General features: G+C 46.9%; 1 protein-coding gene across 2 annotated transcripts in view; it reads left to right on the top strand.

The window, feature by feature from the left end:
- Col26a1 (collagen type XXVI alpha 1 chain) overlaps positions 1 to 23,732 on the top strand; it is a 128,057-nt gene that overhangs the window by 38,578 nt on the left and 65,747 nt on the right. Inside the window, exon 3 of one of the 2 annotated variants that reach the window (XM_038346560.1) lies at positions 10,685 to 10,782. In XM_038346560.1, coding sequence (XP_038202488.1) covers positions 10,685 to 10,782 — 98 coding nt within the window. Of the gene's footprint in view, positions 1 to 10,678; positions 10,783 to 23,732 lie in introns of both variants that reach the window. The other variant, XM_038346559.1, reaches the window with a different exon arrangement.

The following is a 23,732-nucleotide window of genomic DNA, read 5'->3' as shown; positions in this document are numbered from 1 at the left end:
TTACACTGTAAATATGTATTGCTCTTAATGTTAATAAAAAGCTGATTGGCTGATAGTTGTTCAAGAAGAGATTGGAAAAGACAGCCTGACACAGAGAGAATGCTGGGAGGAAGAAGGGTGGAGAGAGGAGTTGGCAGCCAGATAGAAAGTAAACAAGATGTGCTGGAAAGGTAAATTCCCCAAGCCTTGGGGCAGCACATAAATTAATAGAAATGGGTTAATTTAAGTTGTAAGAGCTAGTTAGTAATAAGATTGAGCTATTGGCCACACATTTATAATTAATATTAAGACTCTGAATGGTTATTTGAGAGTGGCTGCCAGCACAGGAAAACTTGGCCCACAAATGATACCCAATATGGGGCTTGAACTCACAACCCTGAGATTAAGAGTCTCATGCTCCAGTCAAGATAATTAATCTGGGCTTGGGAGATGGCTCAGTGGGTAAAGTGCTTACTGTACAAACAAGAGACCTGAGTTCCATCTCCAGAACCCATGTAAAAGAGCTGGGTACAGTGGCACATGCCTGTAAGTAACCCCATAACTGCGGAGGCAGAGGAAGGTGGCTTCCCCGGTGCTCTCTGGTCATTCAGGGGAACAATACCAGAGGGTATAGCACTATGAGTTGCTGGGGACAGCAGTGGGTACCTTTCTGGGGAAGTGGTAGGTATGAGGATGGTATTGAACTGGGAGAAATTAAGAGTGAGGTGAGGTGAGGAAGTAAGGATTTGAGATTTTGCTGTGAACAGAGCAAGAATTGGGCCTGACTGAGGGACGTGGTTTTGTCAGTAAAGGGCTTGCCTCACAAGCTTGAGGACCTGAGTTCAAGTCCCAGAACCCAGGTTAAAAGCAGGGTGTGGTGGTGCCCACTTGTAACCCCAGCTCGGGGAAGGGGCGAACAGGTGGATCCCCAAGACTCACTGGCCAGCTCACCTATAGCCAGCCTGGCAGAATTGGCAAACCCCAGGCCAGTAAAAGACCTGTCTCCAAAACAAAACCAAGGTGGATGGTTGACCTCTGGCATGCATGCAGTACCTGCACACGTGTGCACACACAGACACACACACACACACACACAGACACACACACACAGGGGAGAGGGAGAGATGAATCAATAAAATAAAGTGAAAATTTAAAACGAGGAGAAAGTGAGTCAGGCTCACCCCCAGTGCTCAACACATCTTCCTGACTGGAGGCAACGTGCTGACTGCTCTCTCCTCATGGGCTGTGCCCTTGGACTGTGAGCCCAGGTCAACCCTTCCTGTACGGGCCAGCGCTCACGAAGGACCTGGAGACAGGATGGACCATCTGGGCTTCTTTGCTCAGTGCCTCGGTTTCTCAGCTGGGGCATGGAGACGATCCCTAACCTCTCTCTTGTGCGGCAGTGAAGAATAGGCTTGTGTCTGTTCTGTGCAGTGAATGTCAGGTGGTATGATGCCACCCTTGAGTGCCTCCACCCAGTCCCTCAGTCAACCACCGGCAGTGGTGGGCTGGCTTCAGGAGGTCTGCCAGACCTGGGTCACATAGGGACTGAGGGGTGGGTAACTTTGCTCCACCAGGCTTCCTCTGCCCTTGGCAGCTGGACTCTTTAGCCCCGTGGAGGTCTTTGATGGCATTCCAGCCAACCTCTTCCAGATGTGCGGAGTGGAAGGCTTTGTAGGAACTCTCTAGGGCGCCATCTGCCTCCCCATTCCTCCTCTGCCAGACGATCCCCTGCTGGCCGGCCCCCTGCTCTGGTGGGGATGCCTGCTACTCAGGGGGCTGATGCCTGCTGGGCTAAATGGAGTTCTGATTTAAATACTTTAAGATGCGGTCTTTCCTTCCTGTCCCTCCTCCTCTTCATCCCTCCCCCATTCTTCCTCCTTTTTCTTGTCCCTCCTCCTCCTCCTCTTCACCCTGACTGTGAAGTGGAAGCTCAGAGGCCCCCATGTCTGGGTGATGTCTCCCACCCCTGTGGACCTGAGCTAAAATGGAAGAAGCTGTGTGCTGCGTCTGCTGTATTTTCCCTGTTTTTCTTGCTGTGTGTGTGTGTGTGTGTGTGTGTGTGTGTGTGTGTGTGTGTTCACATGCATGAATATGTGTGCAGGTGTTCAGTTCTGTTTCAGGTGGTGCTAGAGTTTCCACCTTGGTTTTTGAGATATGATCTTTCATGTAGCTTCAAATTTACCAATTTGGCTCTGTTATCTGGCCAGCAAGCCCCAGGGATCCTCCTGTCTCCACCTTGACACTTAAATATTGTTGTAGTAGTAGTAGTAGTAGTAGTAGTTGTTGTTGTTGTTGTTGGTGGTGGTGGTGGTGGTGGTGTGTGTGTGTGTGTGTGTGTGTTAATGTGACTGTCAGAAGACAAACTTTATGAAGCCAGTTCTCTTCTTCTACATTTACATGGGTTCCAGGAATTGAACTCAGGTCTCTAGGCTTGTGTGGCAAGCCCTGCACTCGCTAAGCCATCTTGCTGGCCCATGACCAACACTTTTCATGTGGATACCGGGGATCAGGTTCTGATCCTAATCCTTTCAAAGGCTTTACTCAGCTCTCTCTCCAGCCTCCACCTGATTCCATCATTGTTTGAGATGAAACCTACCTACCTACTCACTCGGTAGCCTAGGCTGATCTCAAACTCACGATCCTCTTGCCTCAGTTTCTCAAGAGTGTTGAGCCACCCTGACTGGCCGGTTGCCCCTTTCATCTGACACTGGGGAGTGCCAGAGGCCAGAGACAACCCTTCCAGCCTCGGTATTGTGGTGGAACCACCCCTCCTTCCCTGCTGGTCTTCTGCAGCATTGCCTCCCCGGTTCCATCATTGAGTCTCAGGCCTGCCTTGCTACCTCCCAGCCTATTCCTCTTCGTTGTGTTCTCTGCTGAAGAAGCAGGGGCCCATGCAAGCCAGGGAGCCTGGAAGGATGGCCTGCCTAGTGAGAGACGGATGTCAGACTCTTTTGGATGAAGAATTAGGCCTGAGCCAGTGACTTCTGGATCATGTTGTATCCAGGATCCTATTAAGAGACTATGTTACTATTATGTTACTATAGGGAGTTCACCTTCGAAGGGCCGAGGGTTATGGCCTCAGCTCATATATCTCTAGTGTAAAGGTATCTTATGCCTGATGGGAATACCTCCTTCAAATCTCTTTTTTTTTAAATGTGTGTGTGTGCGTGTGCGTGTGCATGTACATGTGCGTGTGTCATGGCACACATGTTGAGGCCAGAGGACAATTTTCAGGAGTCGGGTCTCTCCTTCCACCAGGCAAGTTCTGGGATTTGAACTCAGGTTGTCAAGCTTGGCAGCCGGTATCTTTACTGCCTAGGCCATCTCGCCAGCCCTTCTAATCTCTTTTAATATAGCCTGCTTTTGGGGACACATTGGGCATGTCTGAAGCCTTCCAGGACAGTCCCTGCATAGCTGTGGGCCTGTAACAAGACCCCCTCAGAGTTCCCTTCATGCCCCATCCTTGTGATTTTGACCATTTCTTTGGAGGATCCGTGTGTCCTCGAAGGGTGTATTAGTATCTTAGGTCGGGTTTCCATCGCTGCGAGGACACACCATGACAAGGTCAATGCAGGAAAGACAGTGCTTATTTTATCGCTACCGCTTGTAACCCATCATCCACACGAGTTGAGGCAGGAACCGGGAGGCAGGAACAGACACAGAGGCCACCGCAGAGAGTTGCTTACTGGCGGGCTCACCATGGCTTGCGCAGCCTACTTTCTTATAGCACCCAGGACCACCAGCCCAGGGTTGGCACCACCCACAGTGAGCTCGGACCTCCTATACTACTCAGTCATCAGTCTAGAAGATGCACCGTAGGCTTACTTAAAGACTCATCTAGTGGGGGCATTTTCTCAATTAAGGTCCTCCCTTCCAAAACGACATTAGCCTGCATCATGTTGACATAAAACTCGACAGCACAATTAGTTGCTTTCCTCCTGGCTATGAGAAAATACCCCACAAAAGCAACTTGAGGGAGGAAGTTTGATTTGTGACCCATAGTCGCAAGGTACAGTCCAAGGTGGGGGACGGGGACGTGGCAACAGGAATGCATGGCAGCTGGTCACGTGGCATCCACAGTCAGGAAGGAGAGACAGACGCTGGTTCTCAGCTTGCTTTCTCCTTTCTATTCAGTCCAGGACCCCAGCCTAGGGAGTCACCCACATTTAGGGTGGGTCTTCCCACCTGCATTGACCTAATCTAGAAACTCTATGATGGACATGCCCAGAAATCTGTCTCCATGGTGACTCTAGGCCCCGTAAAGCTGACGATCAGCAGGAACTATCGCAGAGGGTCTCCGCAGGTTTGGGGGCGCTGCAGAAGGCAAGGCCTCTCTGACTGTTCAGGGTCCAGGTCCAGTGTGGAGGTGAGAGGAGACTGTTGTGTCCTGTCCTCTCACCTCCATCCTTTTCCCTTGAGACAGGCTCTCCACTTGATCCTGAGCTAGGCTGGCAACCGTCAGGTCCCGGCAATGCCCCTATCTTGACTGGTCACAGCTCTGAGGTTATAGGTGCATACAGCCAGGCCCAGGCTTTATAGTGGGGATTTGAACTCAGGTCCTCAGGTTTGTACAGAAAGTGCTCTTCCTCACAAAGCCCCCTCCCAAGACTCCAGCTGAGAGCCTTGATACATGGCTCAGCAGACAGGAGCACACCGGCTGGTCCCGTTGGGGGCTTGAGTTTGTCAAACCTATGCTACCTTGAGCCTCATTCTCCTCTGGGTATCACTTTTCTTCTGCCCATCTGTCCATCTGTCCCTGCTGGGTTCCTGCTTCTCAGTTAGCAGCCCCTGACTCCCTTTCATGCTTCTCTTCCTTTCCTGTCTGGCCTCAGGCGGAGGTGCACACGGTCACGGTGAGTCCCCTCACAGGGAGGGGTACTTGCCGCCAAGCTTAAGGACCCGAGTTTGCCCTCTGATCGTGGTAGAAGGAGAAAACTGACTCCCACAAGTTGCTTTGTGACCCTCCCACCCCCAGATGCAGTGGTTTGCACTCAAACAAAACTGGAGAAAGTCAGAATTTCCCTTCACCACACCCATCTGGTGTTGGCTCCTCACTTTTCTGTGCCTGCCTTGTATGTTATTTTTTTGTCTTTGGCCAGTGCGCTGGATAGTTTTATGTCAACTTGACACAAACAAAAGTCATCTGAGAGGAGGGAGCCTCGGTTAAGAAAATGCCTCCATAGGACAAGGCTGTGGGCAGTCCTGTAGAGCCTTTTCTTGATTAGTGATTGCTGGGGGAGGGCCCAGCCCTTGGTGGGTGGTGCCTCCCCGGTACGGCTGGTCCTGGGTTCTATAAGAAAGCAGGTTGAGCAAGCCATGGAGAGCAAGTCAGTAAGCAGCACCCCTCCATGGCCTCTGCATCAGCTCCTGCCTCCAGATTCCTGTCCTGCCTTCCTTCAGTGATGAACAGCAATGCTGACGTGTAAGCCTAATAAACCCTTTCCCCCTCTGCTTGCTTTTGGTCATGGTTTCGTCACAGCAATAGAAACCCTAGCCAGGACAGCCAGAGTCTCACTGTGTAGCCCCGGTTGACCTGTAACTTGCTATGGAGACCAGACTGGCCTTGAACCTACAGAGATCCGCTCGCTTCTGCCTCCCGAGTGCTGAGGTTAAAGGTGTACACGGCCGTGCCTGGCAACTTGTTCACTGACATTCCTATCTCCTGCACAAAGCAGGCTGTTGCTAATTGTTTGCTGACAGCAGGAATGACGTATAACCAAGCTCTCTCACAAGAAGTGTAGGAAGGGAAGAGGAGGGAGCTTGTCATCTCTGCCCAGAGGACAGAGGTGCTTCACAGAGGAGGGGACATTTGAGTTTCACTGTGAAGGGTCTTTGGGAAGAGGAAGGAAAGGCATATACAGAGGGGAACCTTCGTGGGCAAGACCAGGAGCAGGAGGCTTTATATAGAAGGGTGAAGCACCCTCAGGTTCCATCTTCCACGGGCTCACAAATTCACAAAGCCTTCTAGATATCCAGGAGACAAAATTTGTCCGTCAAAGAGCTTTGGTCGGTCAGACTGGTGAAACAGCGCCACCCACTGGTGGAGCCTGTGCCTGACATTGCGGTCCGCTAGGAGCCCAGAGTTCTGATGTCTGAGTGCCACCAGTCAGCAGCAGGGCTCCGAGAATAGGGACCAGAGGGAAGCTGTACTGGAGGGACAAGCTCTCCCCCTGCAGTCCAGGGGTCTGAAAGCAGAAGCCTCGGGCAGCTTCTGGAAGGAAAAGTGCTCCCTGGCACCGGATAGGCTGAATGGAATAACTGGGCCTTGGAACGGTTCCTCCGACTCAGTTCACAGGGCCACGGACTTGTAGCATCGCTGCTATGAAAGTTTCTTAACATCTTCCTGCCTCAGTTTCCTCATGTGCAAGCCTGGAACGGTAATGGTCTCTGCCTCTTGCCTTGTTCTGCATGAGTGTATATAAACCATCTGCTACGGTACCCCACTGGCCACTACTGAATCTCAACTTACTGTACTAGGGCCAGCGAGATGGCTCAGAGGGGAAAGGTGCTTGCTGCCAGGCCCGAGGACCGGAGTTTGATTCTCAGGACCCACACAATGGGAGGAGAAAGCCGACCCCTGAATGTTGTCCTGTGGCCACTGTATGTGTGCTCATGCACAGCCCTCTCTGCACAATAATACTACATAATTTTTTAATGTTCTGTATCGTGATAAAATTATTTTTATGGGCATGTGCAAATGCACTTGGATGCTGCCCGCTTTAGAAAAACAATTAAAGATTAAAAAATATTTTATTTGAGACAGGGTTTCAAAAAGAAATTTAAAAAAATTAAATTGTTTTTACTGAACTATATGTTTTTCTCTGCTTCCCTCCCTTCCTCTCCCCTCTCCTCCTTTTCTCTCCCATGGTCCCCATGATCCAAATTTACTCAGGAGATCTTGTTTTTTTCCATGTATCAAATCCATGTATGTCTCTCTTAGGGTCCTCTTTATTGTCTAGGGTCTCTGGGATTATGAATTATAGGCTGTTTTTTTTCCTCTTTATGTTTAAAAACCACCTATGAGTGAGTACATGTGATAATTGTCTTTCTGGGTCTGGGTTACCTCACTCAATATGATGTTTTCTAGATCCATCCATTTTCCTGCAAAATTCAAGATGTCATTATTTTTTTTTCTGCTGTGTAGTACTCCATTGTGTAATTGTACTACATTTTCCTTACCCAATCTCCGGTCGAGGGGGCATTTAGGTTGCTTCCAGGTTCTGGCTATGACAAACAATGCTGCTATGAACATAGTTGAGCACATGTCCTTGTGGCACGACTGAGCATCCTTTGGATATATACCCAAACGTGGTATTACTAGGTCTTGAAGAAGGTTGTTTCCTAATTTTCTGAGAAATCGTCACACTGACATCCAAAGGGGCTGTACCAGCTTGCACTCCCACCAGCAACGCAGAAGTGTTCCCTTTACCCCACAACCTCTCCAGCATAAGTTGTCATCAGTGTTTTTGATCTTGGCCATTCTTACAGGTGTAAGATGGAATCTCAGAGTTGTTTTGATTTGCATTTCTCTGATGGCTAAGGATGTTGAGCATTTCCTTAAGTAACTTTTCACCATTTTAGATTCCTCTTTGAGACAGGGTTTCTCTGTAGCTTTGGAACCTGTCCTGGAACTAGCTCTTGTAGACTGGGCTGGCCTTGAACTCACAGAGATCCACCTGCCTCTGCCTTAGAGGTGTGCACCATTACTGCCTGGCTTTAAACTTGTTTTTAACTAAGTGTATTGTGTGTGTCTGAGTATAGGTATGTCCACGTGAATTCAGGTGCCTGCGGAGGCCAGAGGCATTGAGTCCCCCGAGCTGGCGTTACAGGCAGTTGTGAGCTGCCCAGTGTGGGTTCTTAGAATCAAACTCGGGTCTTCTGGAAGGGCAGTACATATTTTTAATCACTGAGGCACCCTAAAGCCCCCCAGAACAATGTTAAAGATGTATTTTATTTTGTGTGTACGAGTGCTTTGCTTGCATGTGTATATGTGCACCATGTGTGTACGGCCTCAGAGTCCAGAAGAGGGAGTCTGATCCCGATCCCCTGGAACCGGAGTAATGGCTGTGAGCCAGGTGCTGGGAAATGAACCTGGGTTCTCTGTAAGAGCAACAAACACTCTTAACAATTGAGCCATCTCTCCAGCCCTCTGGCTACCTGTTTTGAGACAGGGTCTGTCACTGGCTTGGAACTCACAAGTAGGCTAGACTGGCTGGCCACTGAACATCAAGTGTCCTCCTATCTCTACCTCCCCCATTCTGGGATAACAGACGCACGCTGCCACATCCGGCATTTTTACACGAGTGCTGGGTATTTGAACTCAGATTCTCATGTTTGAACAGCGAGCACCTTACCCACTAAGCCATCCCTCCAGTCCGGTACTTGGATTCTGACCAGCATCATCACTTAAGACCTGGACTGGATGGAGGACCTCTGAGGCGCTCAGAGGCTGGGAGAGAGGGAGGCAGTGTGCACCACAGTCTGTAGAAGGGGCTGTCCCACCCCAAGGAAAGCAGGGGCTTGTGACAAAACACTGGAGCGCTTCTAAAACATAACTCGGAGAGGACGCTCAAGGATTCCCACAAGCCAAGCTCTATTTTCTGAAATCCAATTTTAGAAAACGGCCGTGATTTGTGTGTTCTCCTGTCAACAGGAGAGCTCCAGATGCTGCTACCAATTAATTCGTCCTCTCTCCGTTTGCCAGCTGAGTCACCCCGTGTCAGTGGATTCAAGAGTTTGTGAAGTCATGTAGCCTTCCGTGAAAGGGGGACTGGTGCAGACACGTTTGGGGAGAGCGTTGAAGTGACGCACAAGAACCCAGACTTGTGATCTTTGACCATATAGGTGCTTTCTTTGAGGCAGGGTCCCACTGTGACTAGCCTAGGCTGGCCTCAGACAGGAGGTCCTCCAGTCTCGGCCTCCCCAGGCACTGGGATCACGGGTGGGCACCATAACACTGAGCTGGATTTCATTTTTAACCTTTCTGTGTGTGTGTGTGTGTGTATACGTGTGTGTTCTCGAGTGTGCATACATGTAGATGCATGTATGCACAGTGCACTTGCAGCGGCAGAGACTGGGAGTTGGTCTCTACTTCCTGTGTGAGTCTAGGGGATTAAATTCAGGCCACCAGCCTGGCAGGAAATACCTGTTTACCCATCACACCTTTACACCAGCCCCTCAACCTCACTTTGTGAAACGCCATCTGGAGCTCATGGATTTGGGTAGACCAGTTGGCCAGCAAGCCTCGGGCATTCTCCTGTCTCCATTGAGAGCTAGGATCATGAGCATACACTACAACACCGGGCTTTTGAATGTGGGTTCTGCAGATCAAACTCATATCTTGTATGTGCAAGGCAAGCACTTTACCAACGAGGCTGTTCCTTCTTTTCACCTTCTTCATGTTTCTAGTAGCTTCAACTGTCTCCCGTGGCTGTCCGAGTTTTAATCAAAACGCATTTGCTGAGGGCGAGCACCTGCTGCGACCACAGTACAACCCCAGGATGACTCAAAAATTTAAGGCATCTCCCCACAATAAGTAGATGTATTTGGAGAGCTAGAGAAAGGAGGGGATGAGCGGGTTCTGCGGTACACACCTGGGTGAGTGTCTTAGTTAGGGTCACTACTGCTGCTACAAAACACCGTGACCTTTTAGCAAGTTGGGAAGGAAGGGGTTTCTTGGAGGAAGTCAGAACAGGAACTCAAGCAGGGCTAGAACCTGAAGGCAGGAGTTGAGGCAGAGGCCACGGAGCAAGCTTACTGGCTTGCTTCCCATAGCTTACTCAGCCTGCTTTCTTATAGAACCCAGGACCAGCAGCCTAGGGATGGCTCCACCCGCCATGGGCTGGGCCCTCCCCTGTGGATCACTAAATGAGAAAACGCCTTACAGCTGGATCTCATCGAGTTATTTCCCCAACTGAGGCTCCTTCCTCTGATGACTCCAGCTTGTGTCAAGTTGACACACAAACCCCAGCCAGTACAATGAGCAATCCAGATCCTCGGGGGCAGAGACCAAAAGATTTCACGTTCAAGGCTTACCTGGGAAGATACAGAATATGTTCAAGGCCAGTCTAGGCAACTTAGTAAGACCTTGTCTTAAACAGAGGGCTGAAGGTGTGGGAGAGCACCTGCCTAGAATCCCCCTAGAATCCCCCATTGAGGGGCTGGGGTGTGGCTCAGGTGTAGAGCCCCTGCCTAGAATCCCCTAGTGAGGGGCTGGGGTGGGGTGGGGATGAGGGCTTATCTCAGGGTGTTAAGAGTGCTTACCTAGGCTGGGCGGTGGTGGCGCGTGCCTTTAATCCCAGCACTCGGGAGGCAAAGGCAGGCGGATCTCTGTGAGTTCGAGACCAGCTGGTCTACAAGAGCTAGCTCCAGGACAGGCTCTAAAGCTGCAGAGAAACCCTGTCTCGAAAAACCAAAAAAAAAAAAAAAAAAAAAAAAAAACCAAAAAGAGTGCTTACCTAGCATCCTCCAATGAGGGGGTTTGAGGAAGCAGAGTGGTCTGGAAGAGCCTCTGATCCCTGCCTGGTTTCCAGGGCTGGTGATTTGTCTAGAACCACAGAGTCAGTGAGCACAAAGCCGGGGTGACATGTCCACTGTCCTGGTGACCTCCTGAACTCTAAGTAGGAACAGTGCCTTCAGTAGCCAGTCTGGCGTGGATAGGAGGAGTGTATCCCCACTGACCTCGTCCTTGTGTTAGTTACAGAACTCTCATCAGACCGACCTATCGGGTTTCCTACCGCACGGTGACTGCGCTGGAGTGGAGGTGTTGCCCTGGGTTTACTGGGAGCAACTGTGAAGAGGGTAAGTAAGGGGTGGGGCCCGTCATCTAGGCTGGAGGGGCGGTGGTGTTTCCGTCCTCATCCCCAGCTGCCCTGTGCCAGCTGCTCCCCTTTCTACGGACTTTGAGGATGCAGTTCTTTATTTTCCTAAAGATCCCCGAGCCCAGTGGATCTGGGTGCCGAGGTCTGCCATGTTTGTGGGTCCTGACTTGGGTTCCCATTTGCCTTGGTTGACTGCGTGATGAGGGAGCCTCATGAGTGGTAGCCCCGTTTCTTCTCCTTCTGGCTCGGACACACTCAGAACCGGGGCAGGTACTACTAGTTCTTTGTGGCCAAACAAATACAGATAAAGTTTAATTGGGTACAATCAGGCAGATGCCAAGCTGTGCCTGGCTTCCCTCAGTTTCAGAGGAAAAAAATGGATAGATGGGCCAGGCTCAGTCCTTCCTTCTCAGTGCCTCAGAGTCCTGGCACAGCCTGGCTCTGGTGCCCACATGTGCAACAACTCTTTCTCTGTACCGCCAGCTCCCAAATACCGACACAGAGACTTATTATTAATTATGAAAGCATGTCCTTAGCTTAGGCTTGTCCCAACAGTTCTTACAACTTACATTGACCCATTTATTTGAATCTACATTCCGTTGTGTAGCTCATCTCTCCATACTGCTGCTTCCTCTGTGTCTGGCTGGCCACTCCACCTTCTTCCCCAGAGTTCTCTTTCTGCCCAGAAGTCCCGCCTAGACCTCCTGGCTAGCTATTGGCTGTTCAGCCTTTTATTACACCAATCATAGCAGCACATTTTCACATAGTGAACAAATATTCCCACAACACATGGTGATATATATATATACATATATATATAATCACATTATGTTATCTATAATAAATGTATATCACATATATTAATACACATGTATATTATATATTAATATATGATAATTACATGCATTGCACACACAAAAGACTATGTAGGTACACATGTCTGTGTGCATATTGTGAAGGTCAGAAGTCGACCCTGGAACCATTAACCTCATTATTTTGAGACAAGGTTTCTCACTGGGACCTGGGGCTCACTGACTAAGGTAGGCTGGTTGGTTGGGCGATGGGTCACAGGGATACCCCAGCCTCCAGCTCCCCGGTATGGAGATAGCAGCCAGTGCAAGCACACACCCAGCTTAGTGGTCCTCAGGCCAAGGCTTGGGATCCCTCCAGCCCCTCAAGTGTGTGCTTGACATTTTAAATTTATGAAGAGTATATTTGGGAACTGTCCTGTTATAAATCAAAAAGCACCTATTTATGCTCAGTGCTGAAGTGTAGAAACTCGTACAATGCCTCTTTCAAAGTAGCCCCGAGTCTTCCTTTGGCAAAAAAATTAAAATAGAACAAAAAAGCGGCAACAACAGCAAACCTTGAGACCTTTTTTTGTGCTTACGGAACAATCATTCAAGGCCACGCCTTCTTGTGGACGCGTCTTCTGTAATGCCCTTTTCAGTGGTCGGGGAGACGGGAGCACACATCATCCATAACTGAACTCCTATTATAAGATATTTGATCCATTTCCAATTTTTTCATGGCATTCCTATAAACATATTTTTTAAAAAAAATAAATTTCCCATATACTTACAATGCACAAATGTTCTCTCTCTCTGTCTCTCTCTCTGTGTCTCTCTCTCCTCTCTCTCTCTCTCTCTCTCTCGCTCTCTCTCCCCATATGTATGTGGGGTGCATTGCCTGGGTGTGAGTGTGGGGGTCTAAAGAGGGCACTGGGCACCCTCTACCATTCTCTTACCTTAAAACTTTTTTTTAGATTTTTTTCTTTAACGTGTACGGTGTTTTGCTTGAATGTATGTCTGGGCATCGTGTGCATACTCGGTGCCCACAGAGGCCAGGAAAGGGCAGCAGATCCTTTGGAACTGGAGTTCTAGATGTTGGAGAGCTGCCATGTGGGTGCTGGGAATCAAACCCAGGTCCTCTGCAAGAGCAGCCAGTGCTCTTACCTGCTGAGCCATCCTCCAGCCCGCTTTTCCTGCTCTTTTGAGGCAGGGTCTCTCCCTGAATCTGAAGTTCATCTCATGTGTTCTTGACTTGGCTTGACCAGAAGCCTACAGGCTCCAGTTATCTTTCTGTCTTGTGCTTTTATGTATTTATTTGTTTGCTTGCTTGGGGATTCAATGAGTTTCTTTAAAGTTGCTTACAAAAACACGGTAGGGGATACTTACAGGGACATGGACAACTCACCAGAGGCTACAACAGAGAAGAAAATGCCTACCTTCCCCCAGGAACCACTCACTGCCTATAGATCTTTAGGGAGGGTGGAGCCTCCTGAGTCCCTCCCTCCTCCAGCATGGGGTCTTTTTTTTTTTTTAAATATTTATTATTTATTTATTATGTATACAATATTGTGTCTGTGTGTATGCCTGAAGGCCAGAAGAGGGCACCAGACCCCATTACAGATGGTTGTGAGCCACCATGTGGTTGCTGGGAATTGAACTCAGGACCTTTGGAAGAGCAGGCAATGCTCTTAACCGCTGAGCCATCTCTCCAGCCCAGCATGGGGTCTTGATGGGCCCAGTCTAGAGTGGGTCTCTTCAGGCAATCACACCTGACTGCTGCTGAGAGTCTGAGTCCTAATGCTGTGTCATTCCTACAAGACAGAATTCTGGGACACTTCCCACCTCCCTCCAACTCTTTCTTTCTTTCTGTCCCTTCCCCTGTGGTGTTCTCTGAGCCTTGGAGGGGGTGACACAGTTGATTCTAAATTGAGACAATATTGGCATAGTTCTGGAGTCTACCTAGTGCCCACCAGTAGATGAGGGGATGGAGAAGATGCGCCCGTACACACAGGGACTTTATTGAGCCACAAAGGAGAATGAAATGGTGTCATTTTGGGGGAAATTATTGGGGAGCAGAAGTTTATGTTGAGCAAAACCAGCCAGGCTCTGGGGGACCACTGGTCTGTGCTTCCTCTCACATCCAAAATCTAGATGACATGGTGCGCATGTGCGTAAGCCAAGGCTGATGCCGGGGTCCTCCCCGGGTTTTCTCCACCTTCTTTTCTGGGCCAGGGTCTGTCACTGAACATGAAGCTCATTGTTTCTGTTAGATTTACCGCCCAGTGAGCCCCAGCGATCCCTGTCTCTGCTTCTCCAGTGGTGGGATTTCAGGCTGTACACACCTCTTACATGTAGTGCTATTTCATTTGTATTTTAATAAATAAAACTTACCTGAAGATCAGAGAGTAAAACAGCCACACTGGTCAACTACACAGACCAGGCAGTGGTGGCACACACCTTTAATCCTGGTAGCCACACTCATTTACCATAGAACATAGGCAGTAGTGGTGCACGCCTTTAATCCCAGCCCTAGAGAGGAATATAAGATACAGCCTCATTCTGAGATTTCTGGAGGCAGGATGGCCATTTCAGACTGAGGTAGAGGTAAGAGCCAGTGGCTGGCTGATTTGCTTTCCTGGTCTTCAGGCTGAACCCCAATATCTGTCTCTGAGTTTTTATTATTCATGCTACATTTGGCACCCAATGTTTGGAGTATGAATTCATTTAAAAAAGTTTGCCTGAGACATTTTAGTCACTGGCACAGGCCAGAGCTGTGGGTGGGGCTGGAGCCCCACCTGGCCAGGCTTTCTTTTCTTCTTTCTCCAAACCTCTCCATGCCCTGTGAGTTTTCAGACAACCAGCTCTTTCTCCCTCTCTCTCCAGGGTGGGTTGGGGGCTCTCCCTGAACTCCCTTCATGGGCTGCTACCAAACTAGGTAACTACCTTGAAATCCAATCAGGTTTTTAACTGTTCTACACAGCAGCAATCAGCCTCACATATTCATCAACATTGTTAGTAGATTTGGTAAGACAATTGGGAATTCTTAAAGGGAGGAATTAGTTAAAAGAGAGAGTTTTTCCCTATATTAAAAATGGGAAAAACATTATAATGGAGGGATTTGGGTCTCTGTATGATAATATGCTAGACAGTTTGAAAATGGAACAATTAAATGAGAGGATATCTAATTTAGATGGAACTTATGTAATGTCAATTGAAAATATTATCAGCTTTATCATTTTTGTCTTATCACTAAAAAAAAGTTGGTTAATCTGGGTGCTAAGATACAGGCTATAGAAAAACCTAATAAAACAGATCCCAGAAATATTCAAATCCAGACAGAGAAATTTAATGGAGAACCAATTTCAGCATTGCATTGTAAGAATAGAGAGGAACAGCCTAAGGCTTTCAGACAACCAACTATAATATATCCTGTAACCTTACAGGAATTACCAAATGGTAGGGGCTCTGTTACAGCTAACTAGACTCCTGTGCCAGTGTTACATTTAAGGAGATTCAGGGAAGCAATAGTCTCATGAGGCTTGTATTCACCTTTTCTGAAGCAAATGTTAAACTCTGGCAGTTTGAGATAGAATTATTCCTAACAACTGGATAGAACTGGTTAAAGCTGTTTTAGAGCCTGGTCCACAATTACAATGGAGCATCTGGTTCAGAGAAGAGGCTAAGACTATTGAATGACAGAGTAAAGATAGAGGTAGGGAAATCTCCCAAGATCAAATTCTTGGAGAAGGAGATTATATCACCATAGAAAGGCAAGCTGTAAATGATGACCACACCCTGGATTTATGCCACACAGCAGCTTTGAATACTTGGCACAGAACTGGAGAAATAGGAAAGAAAAACTGAGTCATTTACTAAAGTTATACAGGGCCCAAAGGAAGCCTTTATGGATTTCTTACAAAGATTGACTTAAGCAGTAAATAGAATAATATCAAATTTAGAAACTAGACAAATAACAATTGAATCTCTGGCTTTTGAAAATGTCAATTTTCTATGCAAAAAGGATAATTAGGCTGGCAAAGGCAAAGTCAGTACTTTTGGGGGAATGGGTTCGAGATACAGTTAATACTCAATCTCATGACTGTGATGATGCATGGGTAGAGAGGTAATTTCCAGAGGTTTGAGGGAAAATTAAAATGTCAAGTGTTATAACTGTGGCAAGCAAGGTCACCATAAAAGGGATTGTAGACATGGCTCTCCTAGAAACAATGCTTTTTCTAAGAATATTCTGTTCAGAACACCCCTCCTTTCTGGATTATGTGGAAGGTGTAGCAAAGGCAGGTATTGGACTAATGAATGTAGGTCAACAAGGAATATTCATGGTACTCTTGCCATCGGGAAACTCCATGAAAGGCCTCTCACCCTAAACCAAATCCAGTTCAATTGTTTCCTGCCATAGGAGAGGAAACTCCTTCCTAGAGCAATTAAAGAACCTAATGACTAGTGTAAGAAACCATACCGCTCTAAATAATAGAGCAGCTATAGAAGATAAAACAAAAACTTCTGTAGAAACCATAAAGTAAGTATTTTGGCAAGTTTTATAAATGAACAAAGACCAAAATTAAAAATATGAATAAATGTCATTGTCATGAAGGTCTGGTAGACACAGGTGTGGATGTAACAATAATTTCATCAGAATCTTAACATCCAAATTGATCCCTTCAGGATGTAAATGTTCAATTTTTAGGGATTTGAAATTTATTTCAGGTAAAGCAGAGTGAAAGATTGGTCAAATGTAAAGACTGAGACAGATATTAAAGCCATATGTAGCTAACATAGCCGTGAATTTATGGGGATGTAATTTGTTGCAGCAATGGAATACTCAGATTATCATTCCCTGAATCTTAAAAACAAACCATAAATTAATGTATATTTTGGGAAAAAATATTAGAAGGTTTTATAAAGAACAGTCACTGACCATTCAGGTTGTACAAGAACAGGGCACAAGAGCTGCTGATCTTCCAAAGGCACCAACAGCCCCACCTTTAAAATGGTTGATAGGCATTATCAACCTGTGTGGGTTGCACAATAGCCTTTAACGACAGAGAAACTGCAGGATTTAGAACAGTTGGTACAGCAGCAACTAGATGCTCAGCATCTTGAAGAATCAACCAGCCCTTAGAATTCACCTGTATTTGTTTTTAAAAAGAAATCTGGAGAATGGTAACAGATCTAAGAGCTGTTAATAAGGTGATTCAGCCAATGGGCTCTCTACAGTCTGGCATTACTTTGCCTTCTCAATTGCCTAAATGGTGTCCTCTTATACCTTTGAAGCCTCCATAAGGAGGATAGGGTCCCATAACAATGACTCCTCCAGGACTATGATAACACCACTAAGCTGAAAAACACCACCTAAGCACACTTTTAATCTCAGCATTCAGGAGACAAGTCAGGTGGATATCTGTGATTCAAGGCTAGCCTGGTTTACGGAGCTAGTTTTAGGACAGGCTCCAAAGCTACACAGAGAAACCCTGTCTTGAAAACAACAACAACAAAAACAATAACAAAAAGTTCAGCTTTGAACTGCAAACTGCTCAGAACAATTTCTAGATGGCTAACTGAGATGATTCAGCCTCACAGACTACTCTAGCCAGGACTTGAGGCAAGCTCTGTACTTTCCTATTATGCAGAGACTAGACAAAAAATGATACAGCTACCTCTCCCAGGACTTGACAATTAACCCAATTTTTTTCAGGATCCCCTAAAGATGCCATCACCCCCAGAAAGTAGGAAGTAAATTTAAGAATATGATGCCCACATTCCCAAGAAGAGGGGTGGGTTTTTGGTTGTTCAGTGGGCTATGGATATTTGGCATTGTTTAGGGGATTGATTACAAGTTGTTATTGGTAATGGTCAGGAAAAAAGCTAAACAAAGGAAATTAGGGTCAAGGTTCTTGTTTTGAAAAGTAAGAAGGGAGGATATAGATATGATAAGATTAAAAGGTAGATTATTGAATCTACTTTTAAAAAGCAACTATTAGTTTTAAATGTTTTACATTGGATTGGATTTTTGTATACTGTGTACAAATTTTGTATATTGATACAAATTTGAGATCAATTTTGTTAGAACATACTGTACATACATTTCTACTCTTGTTCAAGGTATCGTACCTATACAACTAACTCATTTACCAATGTAATGCAAATTTCTAGTTCTTGAGAATTATTATTACCCACTGTTTTGGATAATAAGGAAATGAAGGTTAGTAGTTGATCACCTATTATAAACGAACTTGTAGTCACATTAGGGATGTTTTTAAGGTCAAACAAAGATACATTTTAGATAGACAGGTCATCTTCAAACATTTCAGAGTTCTACAGAATATGGCATTTAAGATGTTTTAGGTTTAGGTTCTTTTTTAATTTATTTTTTTTTTTACAACAATGAGACATGTGTGCTCCTGGCAGCACCAATCTGCTTCAGAGAAGATGATGGGCATCAAAGAAACTCCACATGGAGTTTACTTTCCTTGTGACAAAAGTAAGCCATGGGGCGAGAAAGTGCCCCTGCCTCAACTGCTGACAGTGTGCTGTCCTGACTGGACAAGCAGGACACAAGACAGTGACTTCCAAACCGTGCATAGACAAGGTGGGGACAGTCCTTCAGAAACCCTGCCTTATAGAAAAGTCTGTCAGATATTCTAGGCCTGTAGGCCAAATGAAGATGGATACCCCAAAATTGTAAAGGAACTTTAGGTGACTGTTCAGGCAGCCAGATGTTTCTATCATTTTCCACAATTTTTGGAAGTTGCTTGCTTGCACTTCCTGCTTACTCAGTTAATATTATTTCCTCCTTGGGTCTCTGAGGGGGTTGAAGACTAGAGAGTTACAGTTTTCCTTGTTTACCTGGTGTAGAAAGCAAGTTATGATGGAAAGTAAATTAGGTACAAGACTTTGGACTCACCAAGATAGGATAGATGTGAAGTATTTTCTCTGAATTTGTCAAATGCAAATGGACTAGACATTGTTGATGCATTTATTGTTTGTGTGTATTGTATATAGTCATTGTATTTATTGGATATAGTTTTTCTTATATTAGTTATAACCTTTTTTAATCTTAGACAAAGAGGGGAAATGTAGTGCATTTTAATAAATAAAGCTTGCAGGAAGATCAGAGAGTAAAACAGCCACACTGGTCAGCCTTACAGACCAGGCAGTAGTGGCACACACCTTTAATCCTAGTAGCCACACGAGTTAGCCACAGAAGCCGGGCGGTGGTGATGCACACCTTTAATCCCAGCGCCACAGAGGAATATAAAGCAGGAGGAGGCAGGTCTCAGGTGCAGTCTCATTCAGTTGATCCATGGAGGGAGGATCGCCATTTCAGTCTGAGGTGGAGGCTCTCCCTCCCCCACCCCACAAATGGCAGTGCTGGTGACTTCTCCTACACAGAAGAACTGTTCTGGGTAAGCAGAGGCCTAAACTCTGGGTTTGTTTACCAGAAACGTCTCTTGATCCTGCCCGAAGATCAACTAACTGCCTTAGGCAGGGGCATCTAATCCCGGTCAATCCTCACCAGCCCACGCCCCCATCCTGTCGATATAATAAAATCCGGCTCGCTATCCCCCATTTTGCTCTTCTTTCCCGTCCATCCCTTGGTCCCTAACAAACCTTTCTTTCCACCATGAAATTGTCTGGCTCAGACCACTTGTGCCCTTGTAGCTGGTTGCTTTCCTTTTCTGGTCTTCAGGTTGAACCCCAATATCTGTCTCTGGGTTTTTATTATTCACGCTACACTTGCATGGGTGCTGGGGATCCAACATGGGTCCTCATGCATGTACAGCAAACACTTTATGGGCTGAGCCGTACCCCTAGCCCCAAAAGACATTTTTTAAAGTTTCTGACTTGTGCTGAGCTCAGATGCTGATTTCTGTCAAAGCCAAGTGCGGGAGGCAGCACTGAACATAAGTACGGTTCTAGTCTCTCTTGTTAGGTCTGATTGAGGAGTGGCTCCAGAGGGCTGGAGAGACGGATCTGCAGTCAAGGGCGGTTGCTGTTCTTACAGAGGACTGGAGTTAGGCTCCCAGCACCCATACTGGATGACTCTCAACTGCCAATAACTCCAGCTCCGGGACATCTGATGCCTCTGGCCTCTTTGAGAACTCATACAACACATGTGCACACCCCCATACACACACATGCATGTATACATAAATATACATCTCTTTATAATACATGTATATTAATAATATATACAAATTTATGTACACAACACATATGCATCTGTGTGTGTGTATATATAGTTAGCTATATATATGGCTAGTAGGACATGGGATTTAATATATAAAATTTAATATATAAAATTAAATATATATTATATATATAAATTAAATCTCGTATCCTACTAACAGGTGTCCCTCTGGTTAGTCGTGTCCATGTCCCTTGCCTTGCATCTGATACAGTTTAGAGAGATCTTCCAGCCTGGTGCCACATATTGCCATTGGACAGCTCTGAGTGTCCACTACAGAGCTGGAACTGGCGCTGTAGGAAGTCCTACAGCTAATGGTTACCTGCCTACTGGGGCGTGGCCTCCTATACTATGTATGCTGATGCAGAGCCTGCGACCGCCCCCTTCCCCCCCCCCCTTTCAGGTTATGGATTTCGGTTTCCGATCTCCCTTCCAGCAGAGAATTCTGATTTGTGAGTTTACCCCTAAATAAATGACCATCTGTTTCTCAATTCTGAGCTAGTGTGGGATTTCTTTTAAGCGACTGGAATTTGGAAGGTTTAGGGATATCTCCCCAAAGCCATCCTAGCTGAAGCCTGGACGCGGTCCTTCCACGGTATCCACTGTGGCACTGCTCCTAGCGACTCCGCAACCAGATCAATCCCATTTTAGGTGCTTGTCATAGTTTGAATAGGAAGTGTCCCCCACAGGCTCACGTGTTTCGATACACGAGTCCCAGCTGGTGGCACTGTGTTTGAAGACTTGGGGACCTGGAGACTTGATGAAGGAAGTGAATAATGGGGGTGGGGTCAGATGGAGTGGCTGGGTGGGGTGGGATTGGGGGTTTGTTGTAAAATTTTTCTCCCTAATGGGGATACGAAGCAATGTCTACCCCCTGCCTTGTGAGGTGCCCATAACAAAGTAAAGTTCCATTCCACCAGAGTTCATCCTGTGGAACTGATGAGTTTTCTGAGTTTGCTGAGGTCAGAGGTTAGAGCATGGGTAACCCTAAAGTAGTTTTACTGGAAGGTCTGCCCAGCGAGGAGGGCAATTTCCGAGCCTATGTACCCTAGCCCCTTCCCCATGGCCACATGAAATTAGGGCATAATGTCTGGGGGAAGTGACCCTCTCCACCATATTGTTCTTTGCACCAATCCCGGCTGTGATGACTGCACGCCAACGGTCCTGTGAAGAACGTAGTTGTTTGGCTCCCAGACAGTGCAATGCAACAAGTTTCCAGCCCACTTCCTGTCTGCTCTCCGCTTCCTGTTCCTCTAAGATGGGAGGAGGCAGGGATTCCTAGGGGCACATTCTCCTACCACCATAGAGTTTCTTGCCGCTGTGCCTTCCTCTCCTCTCCTCCAGCGACTGTGGCTGGAAACCATGAGCCGGAATAGACCCCTGTTGGAGGGAGGCTGCCTGTTCTTCCCGGCCGCCCAGCTAGCTTAAACCCGAAATAATCACACGGAAACTGTATTATTTACAATACTGTTTGGCCAATAGCTTAAGTGTATTTCTGGCTAATTCATATCCTGAACTAACCCATCTTTATTAATCTGTGTATTGCCACGGGGCAGTGGCTTACTGGCTAAAGTTCCAGCATGTCTGTCTCCGATGGCAGCTCTATGGTGTCTCTCTGACTCCGCCCTTCTTTCTCCCATGCTATAGACCAAGCGGTTTCTTTATTCATTAACCAGTAAAAGCAACACATAGACAAAAGGACCGCCCACACCAGACTCCTGCCCTAAAGAGCTTCTTGTCAGGTATTTGGTCAGGGCAACCAGAAAAGTAACTGACAAGAGTGTCTGAGTGATTTGTAGGACTTGTAACAAGATGAAGGACTCAACCAGCAGGAGGTAAATTGAACCTAAATGTGGAATTGTTCTTTTTTTTTTTTTTCTTTCTTTGTTTCCAGCTGGAAATAAACCTGAGACGGCAGGAAACAAATCTCCAGGGTCTCTTTAGGGGCAAGGAAAGCCTGGGGCTGGGGGGGTTTAGCCAGTGCATTTGAGCATGGAGCTGATTGATTTGAGTCCAAATGAGGTTGCCCTTTCACCCGCTTATACGCTCTGTGTATGAGCCTGTTTATATTTTGAATGGCAGAGGGTTCAAAGCCAGAAGGAATTCTCCTGGGAGAGGCTGAGGCCACCCCTGGCCAATCTGCAGAGCTCAGGGTTTTAGGGAAATGGTTCCTAGTGAATCTAGGAGGTCTTTATGCCTTGTCTTTCATGGCTGCCATTGAAGTGGGACTTGAGCAGATATGGCCACTTACTAAAATGTATAGCAGACATAGGGGGTTCTAGACACTGTGCTGGACACATGTGTCACAATGACATCTCAGATGCAGGGTTGCAAGATGCACCTGGACAGCTGAGTGGAGGATTCAGTGCTGGGAAAGGTCTTAACTGTGTGTTTGAAACACTGCAGAAGCCCCAGGGGAGAGAGATTGGTGGGTAGGGTTTTCAAAACTCCAGGCTTGGCCCTATGGCTTCTACTTATTTGCACAGGGCCCTATTTCCTGGATATTACCATACATCTTTTTAAAATATTCACATCTCTTTCTCTCTAGTTCCTTCCCATTAGTGTTTTTTACCATCAAGAGAAGAATCTTCAGAGCTGGGGGTGTGGCTCAGTGGTAGAGCCCCTGCCTAGAATCCCCCAGTGAGGGGCTGGGGTGTGGCTCAGTGATAGAGCCCCTGCCTAGAATCCCCCAGTGAAGGGCATGACCAGGCCTTGAGCTCTGTCCCCAGTGCCTCAAACTCAAACTACAAAAATCAGCTTGACTGTCCATCACCTTTAGTGCTGCCTCCTCTTTGCTCTCTGCCTTTTGTGAGCCTCCCCTGCCTTCCCTGACTCAGGCTCTGGCCCTCCAGAATCTTTTCCAACCCATGAGGCCAGCCTCTGCCTCATTTTCTGTCTCAGCTATATCTTTAGGATTTTAACTTCTGGATGTGACCAATTGGCAGCATAGAGAGTTGGATTCCCTCAGGAGAATTTTCTCCTCACAGCTCGTGAGAGCAGGAACACTGACGATCTACCCTGAAAATAGAGGTCCCACTTCTTAAATGTCCCATGATGCCACAGAAGAGCATCACCTCCTGGGAGCCAAGTCTTCAAACACTGAGCCTGTGGGGACACCTGACATTTAGGTGATGATGAGAAGCCTGAAGGAAGGGGTGTCCCGTGATGTCATCTATAGGGGAGCAGCTGCGGTTTCAGAAAACGTTGGGGGTTGGGGCATATTGGTAATAACTCAGCGGATAATGTTCCCCCAGCATGCATGAAACCCTGGCTTCCACCAGTGGCACCACGTAAGCCAGACATAGTGGCCTTTGCCTCTTATCCCAGGTGGCAGGATGATCAGGATTTCAGGGTTATCCTCAGTTACATAGTTACAAAACCCAAACCAAAACAAAAAGGAAAAGCCATAAGAAATGTTGATATTTTTTACGTGAGGTCCTGCTGAGGTCACTGGAAAGTTGAGGCTGGTAACAAAAGAGCCATTGCTGCTGGCCCAGGTGAGCATTTCATAGGATCTGACTAATGCCACTTATTGCATGTGTGTGTGTACATTTGCATGTGAAGACACTGACTGTCATTCCTCAGGTGACACTCACCTTGTTTGCATGTGTGTGGTGTATGGACATGTCCAGGTGAGTGGGTGTATATGTGCATGCATGTGTGGAGGTCAGAGGTCAACGTCAGGGTTTTTGTCCATTGCTATCCACCTTATTGTCTGGAATAGGGTCTCTCCCTGAACCTAAGCTAGCTGATCAGCTAGTGAGCTACGGAGATGTCTCTGCACCCTAGTGCTGGGACCCAGATGTACCCCACATACCTGGCTTTTCACATGTATTTTCAGGATCATGCTTGGGTCTTTACAATCGCATGATAGCACTTTACTAGCCGGGCGGTGGTGGCGCACGCCTTTAATCCCAGCACTCGGGAGGCAGA

Source organism: Arvicola amphibius, chromosome 10 (genome assembly GCF_903992535.2).
Source record: "Arvicola amphibius chromosome 10, mArvAmp1.2, whole genome shotgun sequence".
Classification (NCBI taxonomy): Eukaryota; Metazoa; Chordata; class Mammalia; order Rodentia; family Cricetidae; genus Arvicola; species Arvicola amphibius.
Note: the sequence above shows the minus strand (reverse complement) of the source record. Positions and strands in the feature narration are given on the sequence as shown.